We start from the raw sequence: 20374 nt of genomic DNA on the forward strand, positions 1-20374 counted from the left end.
ACTGAAGCAAATTTGTTAGCTTAATCTATATATGAATATTTGTAGAAAATCTTTTTTAAATTTATTCTTCATCTCTAAAATATATTCTGCTTTGTTTTTTGGCCCTATTTCTTAATCTTTATTATAAAAAAAAATAAAACAATATTTGTCACTTAAAGGGCTATTAATAAAATTAAGTAGTTTTCCCCTGTAATTAATATACCCATTCTCAAAATAAAAAGTAATTTATTTTTTACAATCAAAAAAGATATATTTTTTCAATATTTTTAAACAATTCTTTTTTTAAAATTTATTATTATTTTGTTAATAATCAATTCTATATACAAATTTTTATAAAGTTGCAAAGACTTTGCAACAAAGCAGGAAAGATTTTGCAATGAAAAAGCTGTGCAAAGTATTGTATGACTTGACCAGTGTAGCTGGAGAAGTCACGCAATACTTAGCTAGCATTTTTGGTTTTCAGTATGTTCATTTTTAATTTTATTTCGGTATTCTTATCTGTAAACGATTAATTTTTTTTACATGTCTGATACGCTTATATGTACTTGTGAGATTTTGTGGTTGATATTTTTTCTTTTTATAAATATTTGATATTTTTCTTTTGTCTGATGTACAGTATTCAATATTTTTAAACAGTTAAACAAATCTCCAAATTAATGGCATTTTTTTATTATTATATATCTTTTATTTTTCACAATATTGTGCATTATTACAATCAAATAAAACCACAAAATCAAACCCCACAAAAGTAGTAGCTTTTCTGTCTATTGGGGTTGAATCTGATCAGGCTTGGCATTTTTCACATGCCTACAGTAAATTTAATACATAAAAAAATATGTTACATAGCTGTAATTGGGTATTAACTTGAGTTACTTCTTGAATAAGTACAAAAAATAATAAATAAAATTTGTAGGCTACTTTTATGCTCTTGTTGTCCGTTTCATAAATTAACATTTAAGAAATTTAACTGAAAAGAAACTAAAATATGCTGAAGTCTTTCATATAAATTTTACTTTGTGTAGTTAAATTTTTATTTATGAAAAATAACAAAAAAAATTATTTCAGGCCATGTGCAATGGTTGTACCAGATTTTGAACTGATTTGTGAAATCATGTTAGTTGCTGAAGGATTTCAAGAAGCAAGGCTATTGGCTCGTAAATTCATTACGTTATATTCATTATGTCGTGAATTACTTTCAAAACAGGATCATTATGATTGGGGCCTTAGAGCGATCAAGTCTGTACTAGTTGTTGCTGGTTCATTAAAGGTAAATTGCTATGATTATAAGCTTAATAATGTTTTGGATAAAAAGCAAAAGTTGTTATAAATAACATAAACAAATGATTTCATTTCAATTCTTTTATTGTAAATTCATTCACCACTACATAAGTTAAAATTAGTTTGAGCACAAGTAAATAATCTATCCTTAAAAAAATAATCACATTTTTAAATATGTTGATGGGTTTGAAAACTGTATATTCAATTTTTCTGTGGGGGGGGGTAGTGTTTTGGGGCCTTCTTCTTTTAGGAACTCTGAATTTATAAATATCAATTCATTATATTTATATCTTAGGATTGTAAGTATTGCTTTCATGTTGTGATTCATGGGCAACTGCCTCAAAAATCTGTAATTGTAATTTGTGAAATAGTGCACATATTTTAAAGATGACATTTATATTTGCCTTTTATTATTTATAGAAGTTTTATTTATCTGTTCAATCATACTTTAACAGACTTGTGACAGTTTGAAAAATGAAGTAAAGTTAAAAATATTTCAGTTGTATTTTGAAAGAGTGGCTGTAATTCCAGTATTATTACCTAATTTTTTTATCATGATACTTATGGGTTTTTTTGTTTGTTATGCTTACAAATTATTAAAAATAAATAAATAATTATGATGTGATTTAACTGTTGTGTTTTATTTTTTATAGCGAGGAGATAGACAGAGACCTGAAGATCAAGTACTAATGAGAGCTTTAAGAGACTTTAATGTTCCAAAAATTGTTACTGATGACATGAGTATATTTATGGGACTAATTGGTGATTTATTCCCATCATTAGATGTTCCACGAAAACGAGATCTAGATTTTGAAAAGTTGGTTAAACAGGCTGCAGTTGATTTAAAATTACAACCTGAAGAAAATTTTATTCTGAAAGTAAGTTAGTGTATTATTTTTACTTTTTCGATTGTGTAGTTATACTGGATATGTATGTAGTATATTTAAATTTATTATCACGTGTTCACAATTCAATAAAGACATTAAGACAGCACATGTAAAATTATTACAAATATAATTTATTTACTCTATTGTCAATTATGAATAGAAAAATACAATTATGATTTTTAAAGTTTGCAATATAGAAACTAATATAGAATTAACAAGAAGTTATAAATAACAGTAAAGATATCACAAAATCAACAATTCACTTATGCAAAATTATTCATTTTTTATATACTTTAAATGAATGTCACTTTGATCCATATTTACAAGGAAATGATCCCTACTCACAGTTGCTCATACTTAACTATAATCCAGAAATGGAATGCTTGTGACACACATTACACTCGTTTGTTACTGTACACTCACCTTGAATGCTCTTGTACACTGTGATTGCATTTATCCCAAACCTTACTTGTGTTTATCACATAATATATTGAAAATTGTAACTCGCTGGTTCTCTGCTGTATTTATATCTGGGCCTAGGACCCAACCTCTAAAAAAACAGTAGTCGACTCATCTTTTTGTTTTTTCAAGCACAATGATTTCTATTTTCTGCATCTTCTACGCTTTAGTATAAATTATTTCTGGAAGAACAAAGAAATTCTCTCTAGATTTTTTATTTTCTCAGATCTTCATGATCCTCTCTAAGCAAAAAACACAATATTAGCACTGAAAAATTCTGGAAGGATTATAGATATGTACTAGGTGTGTAAATATGAAACCAGAATTTTTATATAGAAAATAAATGTTTATTGTATGAAAATAATAAAAAAATATTTTATTCAAAATATTGTCCATTGCTAGCTATATATATTTTCCATCATTGAATGCTACGCCAAAAAAAACTGTTGTTCTTTTGAGGCAAACCAGTCATCGAGCTGTTTTCGTACATTTTCATGAGAAGTGAAGCGCTGCTCAGCAAGTGCGTGTCCTATCAATACAAATAAATAGTAATTGGATGGAGCCAAGTCTGGAGAGTAATTGTTTCCTTGACTGGTTTTGCTGTGTGTGATGGTGCATTATCATGAAGCAAAATCACTTTGTATTACCTTTTTTGATATTCTGATTGTTTTTCACGCAATGTTTGATTCGAATTGATCATTTGTTGTCAGTAGTGTACAGTATTAACGGTTTTGCCAGGTTTTAGCAGCTCATAATAGATCACACCCTTCTGATCCCACCAAACACAGAGGATTGTCTTCTTTTCATAGTGATTTGGCCTTGAAATCAACGTCAATGGTTCGCATGGAGTTAGCCATGATCTTTTACGATTAGGATTTTCAAAATATATCCACTTTTCATCACTTGTCACAATTCGATGGAGAAATGAATTTCTTTTGTACCTGGCGAGCAGCATTTCACAAGTGATTGTTCAGTTTTTTTTGCTGTCTTTCATTAAGTAATTGCGGAACCCATTTTCCCATCTTCTGGATCTTTCCCATGGTTTTCTAACGTATGGAGACGGCTCCTCATGTGAACATTTAATTGATCCGTGAGTTGTTGTTGCATTTGAGCATCATCCTCATCCAACAATGCTTGCAATTCACTGTCTTAAAACTTTTTTGGTGGTCTTCCACATTCTTCATTTCTCACGTCAAAATCACCACTTTTGAATTTTTTAAACCACTGAAAGCACTGTGATTTACCAAGAGCATGCTCACCATAAGCTTAGACAAGCATTTGATGCGATTCTGCAGCAGTTTTCTTTAAATGGTAACTGAAAATCAATGCTGTCTGCAAATTGTAGTTTGTAGGTACAAAACTAGACATGTTCAATGCATAATTTAAACTATGCTGTTGTATGAAACTTGTATTATTGTGAGTTGAAAAACTTTGTCAGCTGTCAAAGAAAGGAAATGGTGCCATGATGCGGTTTGATGGTAACTACATTGACAGCTAGGGCCTTCTATGGGCAAATTCCAGTTTCATATTTACACACCTGGTATATACATGTGTGTATGTTGGCCCTTTTTTTATTGATATTTCCAGTCTGATTTATTTGGATGAAATTTGGCACAATGATTCTATGTATGGGACATGATGCCATTTAATTTTTATCACTACTGGTCAAGGGGGCTATGAGATGGAACATTAAATATCTGAATATTGGTTTATTATATATTTTGAAATTTTGCACAATGAATTGGGTGACCAAAATATGATCAAGGGCTGTGATAATTTATTTATAGGACTAATTGTGTATCTCACTAAACATTTATTGTAGAAATTCTAAACTTTGTGTAGTTAATTCCATTTTTTTAAATATTGAATCTGACAATTGATGCTACTGTATTTCAGAATTCTTGAATGATATTGTTCTGACATGTAATATTATTACAAATGGACCTCAAAATTGTTCAATTCTTCATGCTTTTTCTGATTACAGATATTCCCAAGGTGCCCTTCTAACAAGTACATTTTGCAAAATAGCCTATAATTTTTTGTAAGGGTTATATAAAAATAAATAAAACACATTTTAGATAAGAAAAAAAATGTAATTGAACAAATAAAACGAATTGTATAATAAGTGGGTTGGATAATCCTGTACATGTTCATAATTTTATTTTCACAGCATTGGCCAAAAACCCAACTTTGCAGTCATAAGAAATCTCAAATGAAAATAAAATTCTGTTAGGAATGGGTCTTTACCAACATCCAAAATTCAGTTAATTACGTGCTTACTATATTTTGTTTTCAATTGGGAGCTTACTTCCAAATTAAAAAAAAAATTTTAATTTGAAAAGCTCATTGTAGAATCAATATAAAATAAAAGCTCAATCACAAAACAATTCAAATTAAGGGGGGAACAACGAAAAAATGTACTAGGGCTATGTAGTCTGATCACATGTATATTATTAAAATTAAAAAAATATTAACATTAACAATACGAAAAATAATTTTTTTTTAACATAAATTGAACATATTAAGCATATCAAAATTATTTAGAATCATATTTTGAATCATATATATGGTGTCATAGAAAACACATTTCCACACTACTCGTCTTTCATATTTAAAAAAATATATAAAATAAAGTAATTAACATTAACAATACAAGAAAATAATTTTTTTTTTAACATTAGTTAAACATATTATTTATATCAGAATTATATTTTGAATCATATCATTAATTTTTCTCTTCATATACATAAGGATACTTTCCTGCACATATAAAAATAATGATGACCTCGCATCGAATACACCTATTTACCCAGTCTCACTGTCCTGTCTCATCAAACAAAGAACACATCACCACTTCCGTGCGAGCCAACTCAAAACATGTCTCCACTCCATGACTGCTAAATTCACACTAGCCCCGAAACAAAGAATGTCAGTCTGGCTTCTCCCACCAGACGCCCGTTCGTATTTATGCACGTACACACTTTTTTCTGAGAATATGCTCTCACCAGCCCACAATGACATCACCGTCTGGCTATCCAGACCATGTCATACATCAAAAAACAAAGTTATGTAATACAATTTCTTATCAAACTAATTACGTTTATTTAACTATTAAAATAATATAATACTATTGCCTATTTTCTGTTTTTAATATCAGCTAAGCCAAATGAATATTAACTACCTTTTAAAATATTGAAACTTTTTTCTTTATGACATAATATATATTGTTCGTAACCAAAAAAATTTAGAATGGTTACACAATGTATTGTCACAAGGTAGCTCAATGAGATCCTCTTATTATGCTGCATCAAATTTAGGAGCAGTGGCATTAAATAGATCTTTATTCCACGGAAAGTTATTGATTATCATTTTGAAAATATTTTCCAAAGCAGGTGATCTAGTGATGTGTTCTCAAAAATGGATTTCATACCTTGAGAGAAATCACAACTCCATTGTTAGTAAAAAATTGGTGCAACAAGGAGAAAGATTCTTTGCCTTCATCTAAATCATTTTTCTTTTACATGGGATCGACTAAAGGTATATGTTGCTTCCCTGCAGGGAAATTCAGAGCATTTAGCTTTTTAATAAAGTCACATAAAATGCTAGTGTTCATAAACTGTTTAGTATACTTGTGTTCTTCCTTTAAGAAAAATATAAATATGAGACAATTAACAAGGAGAAATTATTGTGAAGACTTTACAGTACAACAAAGACAAGTGTTTGGATTGCATTCCGGCCATACTTTTTTGAAAAATGTTGGCATCAATGGAAGTGTTAATGTAAAATATAAGGTAAACTATATTTACTCATATTCTAAGACCTGGTTCAATGTAGATATTTTGATGTGAGTGTTAACCTGTCACTGCAGGTCAATAGTGACTTTTCAGGGCTTTTTTTAATAAAGCTGAATATAGAATGAACACCATGTGTGCAGACATCAACACGGGTCTACTCCAACCTTTGCACTATTAGTGATACTTACAGCTGTTTTACAGAAGGGAAGATCTCTAATGCTATTGCCATCTATAAACCGTATATAGCAAATCAATTTGCTTCATGGAGCTGAAAGTCAGATTTCAGAAATCCTTTTATATGTCATTATTTGTCTTCATTGAGATTCTCTGCTATGAGCTATATTCTGGGTATATTCTGTGGTATTGGTATTAGTGGACAAAGGTATTTTCGAAAGTGCTTCTCAGCAGACTTACCGATCATAATGTTCACCATGTCTACAGCAGCTGGTAGAATGAGTTCTTTGATTGTGTGGGATTATTGCATTTTACAATTCTATTTGGAACCTTGTAAGATGCTTAACAAAGCATTGCTTTTAATTCATGTGTACATGTCATGAGATATACTAACTATGCTGGGATTAGTGGTTTCTAAAGAGTGTTTCATCTTAATTTTTAATATGCACTCTCTGGTAACAAAACTTTAATATACAGAGCACATTCTGTAGCCTCTCTTTGCCATTTTCTTGTGCTGACATAAAACTAAAGTCCAAAAGCTGTTATCATATTTTTAATTTTTACTCTTCTTCACACTTTTGCTATTAATTGATGACATAAAACCGATTCCATTTTAAAAAAGGATATTTGAAAAAACCTTAAAAAAATTTTCATGTGACTTGATCACAACAATATTCAGTTGATACAATTACACAAAGATTGCTTGTTTTTTAAGTTCCTTGATGTTACTATAAAAAATCTTTTTATTTTTGTTTTTATTTAAGAGCAAATGTCTTATTTCTTCTGTGGATTCTAGGTTTTAATTTACTATAAAAACGTTTGTATTATATTTTTGTGTTTTCTGTGTTCTTTAAAGCTTTATGCTTGTTATTTAAGTTCCTTGATATAATAAATTTTTTCCTGTTCTAGGTTTTTAACACTTAAAACCTTTTAGGTTTTCTTAAAAGTCTTCTTGCAAAATTTGAAAGATTTTCCTACTGAAAATTTTGGTAAAAATAATTTAAAAATATCATGATTGTTGCTGTTACCTAATAAAATTGATTGAAAGTGTGCAGAAGTGAATCGATAAAGTTATTAAAGCCTAAGGGTTCATTAATAATTTTCCTCCTAAGCAAAACTAGAACAAAGCTCGTGCATTGCTTAGAAGGAAAGTTGTTTATAAGCAGTCATTTACCACCATCAGAAAACAGCTAACCTTTCTGGCTTCACCAGGAAGGTTATCCAACTCTTTGCCACATATTTAAATTAATTATTAGAAATTTATTAAATATTATTTATTTATATGAATTGCTGTACACCCTGCTTCACATTTGATCACATCCCTCAAAAGAGTGAGGTATATTTGGCAAATTTTTCTGATGAAACTTAGTTAAACTAAACTATAGACACACTTTTGCCTGCTTTGAAATTTTTACATGAAATAAATCAAAGGAGGATCAGAGGAACAGTTTGATTGACAAATGATTGGGTATACATTCTTAACATTAGTTTGTCTTAAGCCAGTGTCCTCTGGCTTAGTGCTTCTGATTAGTAAATTAGGATTTATGTTTATCGAACTGCAGATGGAAGGTATTTTTACAGTCTTGTTTGTGTTGATAAGCAGTCGTTTACCACCAACAGAGCTCACAATTAATCAGACTTTTTACCTTTATATGATCTTTAACAAAATACCACATCATTGTTAACTTCTTTTTTTTTTAAATATATATTTATACACTTACTCATCAGAGATAAGTAATTTACAACTATTGTAAATAATTAATTGTGACAAATATAATAAGACACAAAGGATTTATCTTAATATTTAAAAGAAATTTTATGTGTATGTATATATTTGTTCATGGCACGGTTTCCAAAATGACTACCTTGATTTTCATAAAAAATCCTATGATTCATTTGGATTGAACAAGTGATGAATGGAGAACTTATGAAATAAAAACTGTAGGTAGCAGATGCCAATTTATTGACACTGAAAAACTTTCTTTACCAAAAAGAAGTACTTAAACAATTATTTAACATAAGTATTTCTTATATCTAGAACCTTATCAGTACAGTTTTGTTCTGTTGGGTAGAAAGTGACAAACCTACTGGGTTGGTCTACTGGTAAACAAGTCTTTGCAAATCAGCTGATTTCAAAGTTGAGAGTTCTAAGGTTCAAGTCCTAGTAAAGGCAGTCACTTTTATATGGATTTGAATTCTAGATCGTGGATACCGTTGTTGTTTGGTGGTTGGGTTTCAATTAATCACACATCTCAGAAATGGTCGACCTGTGACTGTACATGACTACACTTCATTTACACTCATACATATCATCCTGTGGTGGTTCCAGAGGGTAAACAAAAGAGAAAAAGTTTAGAAATTGGGAAAAAACCTTTTTTCTGCAAGGATTAAGATAATGTAGGTTTTGGTAGAAGTAGTACTACTGTGTGTGTTACTTTCTTTCATCGATTCAAAAGTAGTATTCACCCTATTTTATTGATTCTCAATGTTTTTATTAAAATTAAATAGAATAATGAAACAAAACTCACTATTTATATATGTTATTATTTGTCTTTGACAATGTTTATTATTAATTTTAAAATAAAAAATAGTTTTGATTTTCAGTTAAAAATTTAGAAGTAATTAATATTGTGATTGGTGACTGATTATAAAATCCAGAGAATTTTCAATCTGTTGGGAGGTAAAATCAGATTTTTAGAATATATTATTTGGACAAATAAAATGAAGCTATTCTGAAACTGAATGATATTGTCATAAATGTTTACTAGTTCAGCTTGAATCTTCACAAAAATAATATTGTTCACTTATAAATTACTTAAATATTTTAACAACTTGCTTTAAACATTTTTGATAATTAGTACACTTTATCTTGTTAAATTTATTAATCACTTCAAAAATACACAATTAAAAAAATTGTTCAAAGTTTAAAAAGATTTGTCACATTTTGTCTTTCCAATTTAAAAATATAAACATAAATTATCAAGGTTTAAATACAGAAGGTATTTAAATTAGCGTTATCTTGGGCCTGTACTTGAGCCACACTCTACTTGAGTGATATTCCAACCTGTCTGAGAATCTTCTTTAATGATAGAAGAAACAGTTTTATGTGAGGATACAAATTACCCTTAGTTTGGTAATAAAATCATTAAATCATTATGCCATGTAACTGTGAACATTGTAATTACAATTTAGAGTAGGATGTTTGAAATATACTTAAGCCCAGACAGCCTCACTTATGAATTTTAATCCTACATGCTTGATATAAAAATTATGAAAAATGATGGAATAGTAATTCTGAACTATTCTGGTTTTAGCTTGTTTATCAATTTATAATCTTGTTTAATTAAATTCATTGTAATTTCTGTTATAAGTTTAACTTTAAGTTTTACTAAATGTATAGGGGTTATATTAGTTTCATGACATAAGGTATTATAAATAGGCAATTAATATTAGCATTTTAAGAATAAGAAAATATGCAATTTTTTATAGAATATATTTGTGCTGGAATTAGTCAGCAGTGTAAATAAAACTAAATTGAAATCGTTTGTTTTTATTATTTTTAGATTGTTCAACTACAAGAATTATTTGCTGTACGTCATTCAGTTTTTATTGTTGGTAATGCAGGAACTGGTAAATCAATGGTCTGGAAAACACTTAATCGTACATATTTTAATCAGAAACGAAAACCTGTTTATTTTGATTTAGAACCAAAAGCAGTTACAAATGATGAATTATTTGGTATTATAAACCCAGCTACAAGAGAATGGAAAGATGGTGAGTTTTTGTATTATATTTCTTGTGTTCAGAATATATTACTGACTACTGGAGTTCTTACTGTTTGTTGTTCTACTGTAATATTTTTCTAGAAGTAAAGTAAAGTAAAACTATGTGACATATTAATCAGTTAGTTTGTGTTATTATATATAAATAGGTTCATATTATTGCCAGGTTTAAAATAATTTTACTTTTATTTTTATGAGATTTTATGAGAACTGAAAAAGTATTGCATCTCTATGAAATTCAGTAGTATTTTATTAGAGAAACCAGAATCATTACAAACAATTGTACAAATACAGAAGTTTAAACTTTCAACCATCAGGGCCATAGTAAACATAGTTTGTGCCTTTTAGCATATACAACATGTCTGAAGTACAAAGATTTGGGATTATGATATTGGTTTTTAGAGTGTATGCTCGGTAGCATGCTTACAAAAGCCAGGCATGGAACAAAGACCAACTCTCATTCATCAACTAGGCAGCAAAGTGAACACTTACTTTTTAACTTTATGATAAATTGTGTCTTATTGTCTGCTGTACTAAGTATTATAACAATGTTTACAGTATTATCCATGCTTATCACATACATACTAAACAACTTCTCACCATCTGAGCAGCATAGTTAAATATATCTATTTGTCTACTTGATAAAAATAACATATATCCCTGTACAATCGGTAATGAATGTTCTTGTGCTCTCATTTAGTTAAGTCTGAAGTCTGTTACCGCATGAGGCTCTTAAATGCTGTACCACAGAAGCGATTTGCTTTAAGAATAGAATTTAAGTTATAAAAATGCAATTAAAGATTGATTTTCTAATTAATAGAGGCATTACATATGTAGAATTGTTTGTAATTAATTGTAATGAGGGACATAATGCTTTATACCTCATTTCATGTCTACTAGTTAGTAGACACTAAATAACACGATAGACACTACTCTATTAAGTAGTAGTAGTTAGTGACACTAATTGCTTTTACTGGAATAATGCTATTCACTGTACAGCTAGTCACTGGAGAATAGAGTGAAGGATCAAGGTCCCCTAAAACTGTAACACTATGGCACATATGTATATTGGGAAAAATAAATTAGTATACTGAGAAAATCTTTTTTTCAATTCTTCAATTACATTTTTCAAATTACAATTTCAATTACATTTTTCCAATTCTTTATTTCAGTGTTTATTGATATCTATTTTTCATCTTCCTCTTCACCATTACCATTTTGGGTTTGCCATACAAAATTTCACTCTAGAAAATACTCTGTTAATATAGGGTCATAATAGCTTTTCAAATATTGCCATTTTTTCACACCTTTCCTGTTGGGTAAACCTTCTGATGTCTTTGTTGTAACATCTTCTTATGGTTTACTTTACTGCAAAAAATGTCATTGTAAACTATACATAAACTCATCTTGTTAAGACACATCTGAGTTTTTACTGTTAAATTTAAGATTATGTTTATTAGATTTTAAAACATTATATTGAACTAAAAATCTCATCTGTCAAAACTCTCATTCCTTTCACAAAGTCATTTTTAAAAAAATATATTGTCACCTATTTAATTCTTTATAATGTCATTAAAATAATAAAAACAAAAATGATTCTTGGTCTCATTCTTGTGGCAATGAGTTCAAAACAATTCATAGCCTGTTTACTAATTAATTGAATGTATAATTAAATTGTATATAATTATAATATATAATAATTTTATTGAATATATAATTGTAAAATTACAATATTTTAGATCATTTTCTCTTCTCTTTTTGAGTGGTAGTTTGAAATGTTAATGACTTTTTAACATTAGTCATCTTTGCATTTTTTTTAATGCATTGTGATTTTATTATGTAAGCAATTTCAGTAAAAGTGTAGGGTGTTTTTAAAGTTTTTATGCATATTCACATGGTTAATCTTAAACATTACCTGCTATTTGATTCTAACAATTTTTATTTTATTTTATAGAGGAAGTTCCCCTAATGGGTCTGTTGTAAATCTATTCAAGATAAATTAAATTTTTAATGAAAAATAACTTCATTAAAAAAAATTCACTTGTTTAATGAAGAATTACAATGAATATATATAGATCATTAAAAGATGCATAATGATTTTAACTTGATGTACTGATAATATTTGTAGTATTCTGTGAATTACATAGAGAAAAGTAGTTAAAAAAATGAGATAAAAAATTCATATTTTGCATTCTAGAGAGTGTAATTTGTACTAGAGTGTAATTTGTGATTGGACGGCCACCGTTGATAACAAACTTCTGCACGTTAAAGATTCTGTGTCTTGGGACTCCTCGTGTAGAAAAATTTGTCGCGAGGAAGTGGTCCTCTGTCGATTGCGATTAGGACATACCTGAGTCACACATGAATACCTGATGTCAGCAGGATACGACGCATCACTATGCGCACGATGCAATTGCCACATGACCATGCACCACATTCTTGTGGATTGCATACATTATGCGGCTTTGTGTCGTAAATTTAAATTGCCCAGAAATATCCGTCAATTTTTGGGCAATGAAGTTTTAGACTGGATGTTTCTGTTTTTGAATCGTGCTGGTCTTAATAACTAAAATTTGATATTGTGGTGTATAGTTTTTGTTTTTGGTAAAGTTTTTAGTATGTCTGTATTATTTCTTATTTTTATGTTTCTGGTTTGTTTTTTTATTCTATTATCATCCAAAAAAGGCACCTTTACACCCTTCTCAGGTATTTTAAAATTCTATATTTATGTAAATTTTATACTGTTTTTTGTTTTTATTTTTCATTTAAATAATTTTTGTCGTATTAATTCCGACTGTGATATTGGTTATGTTAGTGATATTAGATATTATTTTTAAGTTATTTCATATTTAATATTTTAGTTTTTATATTATGTATATTTTTTTACAGTTTTTTAGTTTTGTTATAGTTTTTATTTTAGTTCTTACCCGAGAAGGGACCCTTTCACCCCCTTTCGAAGTTTTTAAAGTTTTATTTTTGTAAATTTTATATATTTTTATTTCGTTTTATTATTATGCTTATTTTTATTCTCTGTGAAAGCTTTATTCCGACCGATGATAACACAAAAGTGTTTTTCGCCCTCAAAAAAAAAAAAAAATTGTGCTCAGAAGAAGCCTTTTTTCAAATTTTCAATTTTTTTTTGTTCAAAATTAGGCTTATTATATATTTTTTTATAATGCAATTTTTCTTCAGCCAGGTAATCATTATGTAAGGCTTAATTTTATTTAAATAGAGTTGAAATAGGTAAGTTAAAATAAACTAAAGATGTAAAAAACCTAGCTTACATGTACAGCATATTATTTTTGTAAAATTTAAGTAGTATGAACATTAAATAATAAACAAAACCTAACCTTAAAACTGAAGTTTCAACCTTATGAAGTTTTGTTTCAAATTAAGGTTTAGTAAATTGTGAGGATAATAGTTTATTTTAATTTTGTAACACTATAAGTTTATATTTAATGCAATTATTTTTAAGTGGGTTTTTTAAAAGTAAAAGTTAAATTTTCAAATTTTTAATCTAATTACAGGTCTCTTTTCTGTTTTAATTCGAGAACAAGCAAACATGGGTGGTGATGGACCAAAGTGGATGGTATTAGATGGTGATATTGATCCTATGTGGATAGAATCACTTAACACCGTCATGGATGATAACAAGGTAGAAATAAGATTATATTGAATTTTATATTATTTTTAGTTGCTTTACAAAATTATGACACCAGTAGTATAGCAGAATAAGAAGACTTTAGCACATGAAGTACATTATAATCAGACTTTTTTTTTTGCTTGACTGTACTTGCCCTATTCCAAGGGGTTTGGAGTGACTTGAATAAATGTAGAGACTTCAGGTGCACTTATGTAAGAGCATTTTAATTGTCTTAATGATGCTTTCATGTACATAAAATAAAAATCTACTGATAGTGTTTAATGAGTGAAACAAAAAGAAAGCTTTATATGTCATTGTTTTCTGAGATAGTGATTATCTACTTTCTGGTTTTGCATTGTAATTCACTTTTTTCATTCAGAACAGTTTCAGAGAACATTTGTTTTAATATACTCTAATTACCTAAAAAATTCTTTTCTTAATATAATTTAAACAATTATTTTTCAGAAAATTATGTGAAAATGATTTTTGATTTGCTTATTTAAATTAAACTTTGATTTGTATTTTTAATTTTATTCTTTTAAACTGGTTTGCAGGTCTTGACGTTAGCTAGCAATGAAAGAATCGCTCTAACTCCTGCAATGCGACTTCTTTTTGAAATTTCTAATTTACGCACGGCTACTCCAGCTACTGTTTCTAGGGCTGGAATACTTTATATTAACCCACAAGATTTAGGCTGGAATCCGTAAGTTAAAATTATGCTTATCTTAAATAGAAACATAATTATTATCTCTTAACTATGCCTTCCAATCTTGTTCTGAGCTGCAGAACACTTTACTCTACACTATACTACACCAAGAACACTACACAGATTACAACATATACCCTTATACAACTACACAACATTCTACACTACTTCTTACACTTACACTTGGTGGAGTTGTGACACTTTACGAAATGCAACCGTAACTCAAGGTGGAACTATCATGCCGATAGGTGGATGGCTCTACATAGTCTCAAATGATGTCCTCTGAGCACCTGGGTGAATCCAGTTGTATTAACTCCAGATTCAGTACGTGTGCACTCTGTTGGGGTGGTGGTCCGTTATATCACTGGTACTCATGAAAACTGTATGTCCCCCAAAAATTCTCCCTGTTTATTGGTTTTTGTCCACTTGAAAAAACCAACAAATCTGGAAGCTTAAAAAGACCAACATATCAGTTGATGTGTCTGGTGATAATCGATCGAAAGAAAAAAAAAAATGCAAAAAAATTGAAAATAAGGTTTTTTGTTGTCAACTAAAAGGAAGAAGGGAAATCATTGTCTTCTGCCGTGACCAGGCTGATACTGAACCATCTGAGATATCAGAAGAACTGTCCCTGCAGTTAGTCGCTTCTGTTCAGAGGATAATGAGGAAGGAGAACGGTGCTGATGTAACAACTTTTTCACTGATTATAACATTCTCTACTCTGACAGTCCCTGAACGAATAAAAATAGGCTACATGTGTGACTAGGCTACTTGTGTGTGTGTGTGTGTGTGTGTGTGTGACCAACTCTCAGATGCTGCTTCCAGTGTCAGGGTTTTGGCCACACTAAAATCGGTTGCACTAAGGCACAAGTTTGTGCATACTGTAGTTGTGCGAGATATGATGAAGTGCATGTATTGAAGCTGAAAAATTTGTTAATTGTAAGGGTTCTCATTCAGCAAGGTTTCGAGAATGCCCTATTTATAAGGAAGAATAGGCAATATAAAAATATTATTGAACCAAAAGCATCATTTCCTATGGCTTGTCGGGGAATACAGGAAATCCCTCATTATGAGGAATCCTGTGCAGCCCAGTATTAGTTTATAGGCTTTTTACAGCAATTGTATAAACAGAAGCAAGGTCCAACTATTGTTAGAACAAGTAAAGACGAAGCCCTTCACAGCTGCAATTACAGCATTGAGCTCTAGCAAGAGGTAACTACTGCTAGAAAAACTGATTGTCTAACTCCACATCAATTGTTACACCACCACAGAAAGTTTCTGCTGCACTAATTACATAGCAAACAACCAAGTTCCCTGTGAAGGGATCTAATAAAATATCGTCTGGAACAGCGCCACTATCCTTCCGGGCTTCCAAAGGATATGGTGCTGGGTGAAGCATCTAATGAAACAAAACACTTCTTAAAGATCATAAAAAGAAAACCTGGAGTGTAATTGATTAATATTTTGCACGCAGAATTTCTACATGTAAAAGAAAATAAGTTTTTTGTATGGCTACAAATATTATTTAGTGGAAAGTTTGTGGTTTCCATTTCCACCGTAAGGGTATTGAAATCTTCATAAAGGAACAACATCCTTAAATAATGTCACAGGAGACTCACCTCCATCCCCAGGATGATGTCCTTTCATGGATACATCTGCAAAAGAGTGTGACTATTAAACTGAGGGCAGAGGACGTGAAGGTGTTGCTTTTTTCCTGACGTAATAGCTGCCCATATTCTGCTAGTGACAAACAACCCTGCAATCGCAGTGAAGATAATGGTGCCATTCCAAATGAATATCTGCAACTAGGATGATCTATCCAGTCTGTTTTCCCAAATTCCCATAGCCTGCCTAATAATTGGCGATTTCAATTCCCATCTCCATTCTTGGGGCTCACCATCATGTTCATTCCAAGGTAATATAATATAGTTAATTGACTGAGGCAGAACTTAGATCTCAGCTTTTGAATGATGGATTGTGCATTTTGTATCATTTTCATCTGGTACATCTTCGTGCATCGATCTGTCCTTATGTTCAGCAACCTTATTCCCATGTCTTACCTGGTGGGTTTACAAAAGCTTTTTTGGAAATGATCGTAGACTGGTTTTAAGTCTGTAATAGTGATTTTCCTCAGAGTCACTCACGTAGATGGGTGGTTCAGAAAGTGGACTGGATTGAGTATAAAGATTTCTTTGGCCAGTATGACCAAAAGTGGTTGCGCAATCCATCAACTTACCAACTTTTCACACCAAATTCTCAACTCTGTCAATAAATTCATCTCTTTAACATCTGCGAAGCCAAGGTGGCCTGCTGTTCCTTGGTGGGATGAAGACTGTAGGTATGTACTAAGGGATTGGTGTAGGGCTTTACATAATTTTAATTGAAGACCAATGACTGAGTTACTCTGTGCCTTTCATAACACAAAGGCTGTTTGCTGTCAAGTAATTAGGTGCGCTAAACAGAATACTTGGAATTACATTGACTGAGTTTCTTGTACAACACAGAGAATCATTTGTGGATTGGTACAATTATCGCAGCCAATTGGACTGCAAAGTGGCAAAAACCTTGTTTCCATACCCGTTGATGTAGCAACCCCATTTGGAAGGTCATTAGGACAGTTTCATTTACATCATTGTACTGCCCTGAGTTTGTAAGATATAAGTTGCAGATAGAAAATATTCAGTTTGTGATTAGAAAATTGCAAAATGAGTTAAACATACCTTTTTCTTATAATTAAATAAGGTATGCCCTGAATAATTCTAAAGACACTTCCCTTGGAAATGAAAATATTAGGCTCAGTATGTTATCACATCTCCCAGATAATACACTAAGACATCTTATGTGCATCTATAATAAAATTTTCTCTGACCAGGTGTTTCCAGATTCGTGGTCAGAGGCACTAGTAATCCCCATGCTGAAACCTGGTATGGATAAATTATGCCTGACAAGTGTCGTCCTATCTCTTTGACCAGTACCCTGTGCAAGGTGATGGAAACAAATGATCTACCGTAATGCGGTCCTGATACTTTGACAGAAACTCTGATGGCCCCAAAACAATGAGGTTTCTGCCAGGGCAGATCGCAACTGTTGATTGCCAACGCTTGGTTGATGTATTTTCGATTTGCAAAAGGTGTATGACACTGCATAGAGGAGAGGAATCCTAAATACACTTCATGACTGGGGTGTGTGGGGTGATCTCTGATTTGTCAGTGTTTCCTCAGTCAGTCCTTCTGTGTTTGAGTTGGAATGATGATATCTGAAAGTTTCAAGCTGGAAAACTTACCCCTGGGAAGTGTCCTTAGTTGTTACATGGTTTGCCGTAGACATAATATAACAAACTGTGTGTGAAATCCCATTGTGTTTTTTGTTTGTAGATGGTTTTACAATGTGTAGCATGTAGAATGTTAGCTACAGGTGAGAGGCTGCTTCAAAACACAATAACGAACTTAAAATCATGGTGTAGATCTACTGGACTCACGTCTTCCTGGAAAAAACCAAATTCATTTGCTTTTACTGATTGAGAGAGCATATTGACCCTTTACAAGGTTAATTGAAGCATGACCACAGGTGGTTAGATTTCTAGATATTTGAAGGAGCTGCAGGTAAAAATGCCTAAAAATGTTAGACCTACTGAGAGTTCTGTCTAATACCCATTGGGGAGACGATTGTGAATGCATGTTGCGCTTTTACTGAGCTCTGGTCTGTTCCTGCTTGGATTATGGCTGCGTGGCTTATTCATTGGTGTAGGTCAATGCACTAAAGATGCTCGATGCAGTCTATCATTCATTCATTCATTCATCTATCTTGCCATGCGTGCTTTTATCTCAAGCTTCCATGTAAGTCTGCTGGCGGACAGTGGTGAGCAATCTCTTTGTAACAGACTGAAGCAAATGATATGCTCCTCTGCGGCTGGCATTAAGGCGCAACCAACTCATCCAACCTTTGATATGGTGTTCTGCTCTGCTAGGCATCAGAGGTGGTCCTACTAGACATCCAAAACGTGTTCAACAACATCCCCTGGCATGTTATATTGGAGGAATTACGTGATACCTTAATGCTGCTTCCATCCTGTTGATAATTAACAATTATCTAAAAGATAGGAAAATACAAATGGACACTGAGGAGGGCATTTTTGACTTTGACATGCACAGGGGAATGCCACAGGGTTTGATGCTACGACTACTATTGTGGAATGTAGCATATGACAGCCTCCTGAGTATGGACTTGCCAGGAGAAGCACAGGTGGTCACTTACACTGATGTCCTGGCCCTGCTGGTAGCGAAACGCATGGAGGACCTAGTGGAAGAGAAACTGCCAATGAAGCAGTGAGGAGAGAGCGCATGGTTTAGGGAAAGGGGACTGCAACTGGCCCCCTGACAAATCGGTGATGGTGGCTCTAGTCAGGTGCAGACAACTGAGGAGGATGACAGTACTGGTCAATGGCTATGCATTGCAAGAAAGTAGATGTGCTAAGTATCTAGGAGTTTGGCTAGATTGATCAGCCTGCTTCACCCTCCATGTGAAGGAGATGGCTGAAAGGACAGAAAAGGTGCTGGCAGACCTGTGAAAAATAATATTGTCCAAAGGTGGCCCATGGGCAAGTATCTGTAGAGTTTTACTGTTCATGGCTACTTCAATCTTACTTTATGCAGTTCTGATGTAGTACGAGGCGTTAAAGGTTAAGAGCAATGTAGGAAGAATGTCCTACATTGCTGATTTGGTGGGAATGCTGCCAATTCACAATTGGCGTTTGAACTGAGGAGAGTCTATGAGGGTACCCAAAAGTCTGAAGCCAAAAGAAAACATAATGAGGAATGGCAGTCTGAATGGGAGGCATCGGTCACAGGAGCATGGACCAGGAGGTTAATACTGTGCCTAAAGCCATGGATCTGGATGGGATTTGGGGAGGTGAATTACTTCCTTACCAAACTCCTCTCGGGACGTGGTGAGTTCGGATCGTATCTGTTCAGAATTGGCAGAAGGGCCACTTCAACCTGAATCTATTGTGAAGAAGAAGAAGAAGAAGAAGAAGATACACCAGAGAGCACGTGTTCTTTCAGTGTCGATGGGGGGAGGGGGTTAGACAGCTTTAGGGACTGAGCTGAATGACCGCTGACGTGGTTGGGTTACATGCTCCGTGGTCAGAGGCAGTGGAACAAAGTTGTGACACTTGCCTCACGCATACTGGGAATCACATGGAATGTGGAGCAGTAGATAAGACAGGGAATCGATCCTCAGAAAGGGATACCAAGTCTGCCAGGATAGTTGCCTTAATAAATGTATAATAGATTTAGGAATTATCATTTAAGTATTAAATAATCATTATTGTGGGTAGGTCATTGTATATTATTTTTATGTATTTTATGATATTGTGAAGTGGATGGAGTGCAGAGTAGTTACCGTGTATCATTATCAGCTAAGATTTATTGTCCTAGTACTCATACTTCGGTGTGTAGCATAAGTACTAATTTGTAACTTGATGTATTAGTAAGTATAGAGTTTTGCTTGCACCAATATCCATTTTTATTGTCTATGGTCAAACTGTGCAATGTAACTTTGTAACTGGATTCTTTGCATTTATATAATATATTTTATATTCAATATTTAAATTTACTGGTATTTATATGTTATTTTATAGTAACTTGTAGTAT

General features: G+C 31.9%; 1 protein-coding gene across 1 annotated transcript in view; it reads left to right on the top strand.

The window, feature by feature from the left end:
* LOC142326949 (dynein beta chain, ciliary-like) overlaps nt 1–20374 on the top strand; it is a 235359-nt gene that overhangs the window by 103480 nt on the left and 111505 nt on the right. The window contains exons 30-34 of the mRNA XM_075369680.1: nt 1066–1267; nt 1932–2156; nt 10156–10366; nt 13902–14029; nt 14572–14720. Coding sequence (XP_075225795.1) covers nt 1066–1267; nt 1932–2156; nt 10156–10366; nt 13902–14029; nt 14572–14720 — 915 coding nt within the window. The remainder of the gene's footprint in view (nt 1–1065; nt 1268–1931; nt 2157–10155; nt 10367–13901; nt 14030–14571; nt 14721–20374) is intronic.

This window comes from Lycorma delicatula, chromosome 6 (genome assembly GCF_047948215.1).
Source record: "Lycorma delicatula isolate Av1 chromosome 6, ASM4794821v1, whole genome shotgun sequence".
Lineage (NCBI taxonomy): Eukaryota > Metazoa > Arthropoda > Insecta > Hemiptera > Fulgoridae > Lycorma > Lycorma delicatula.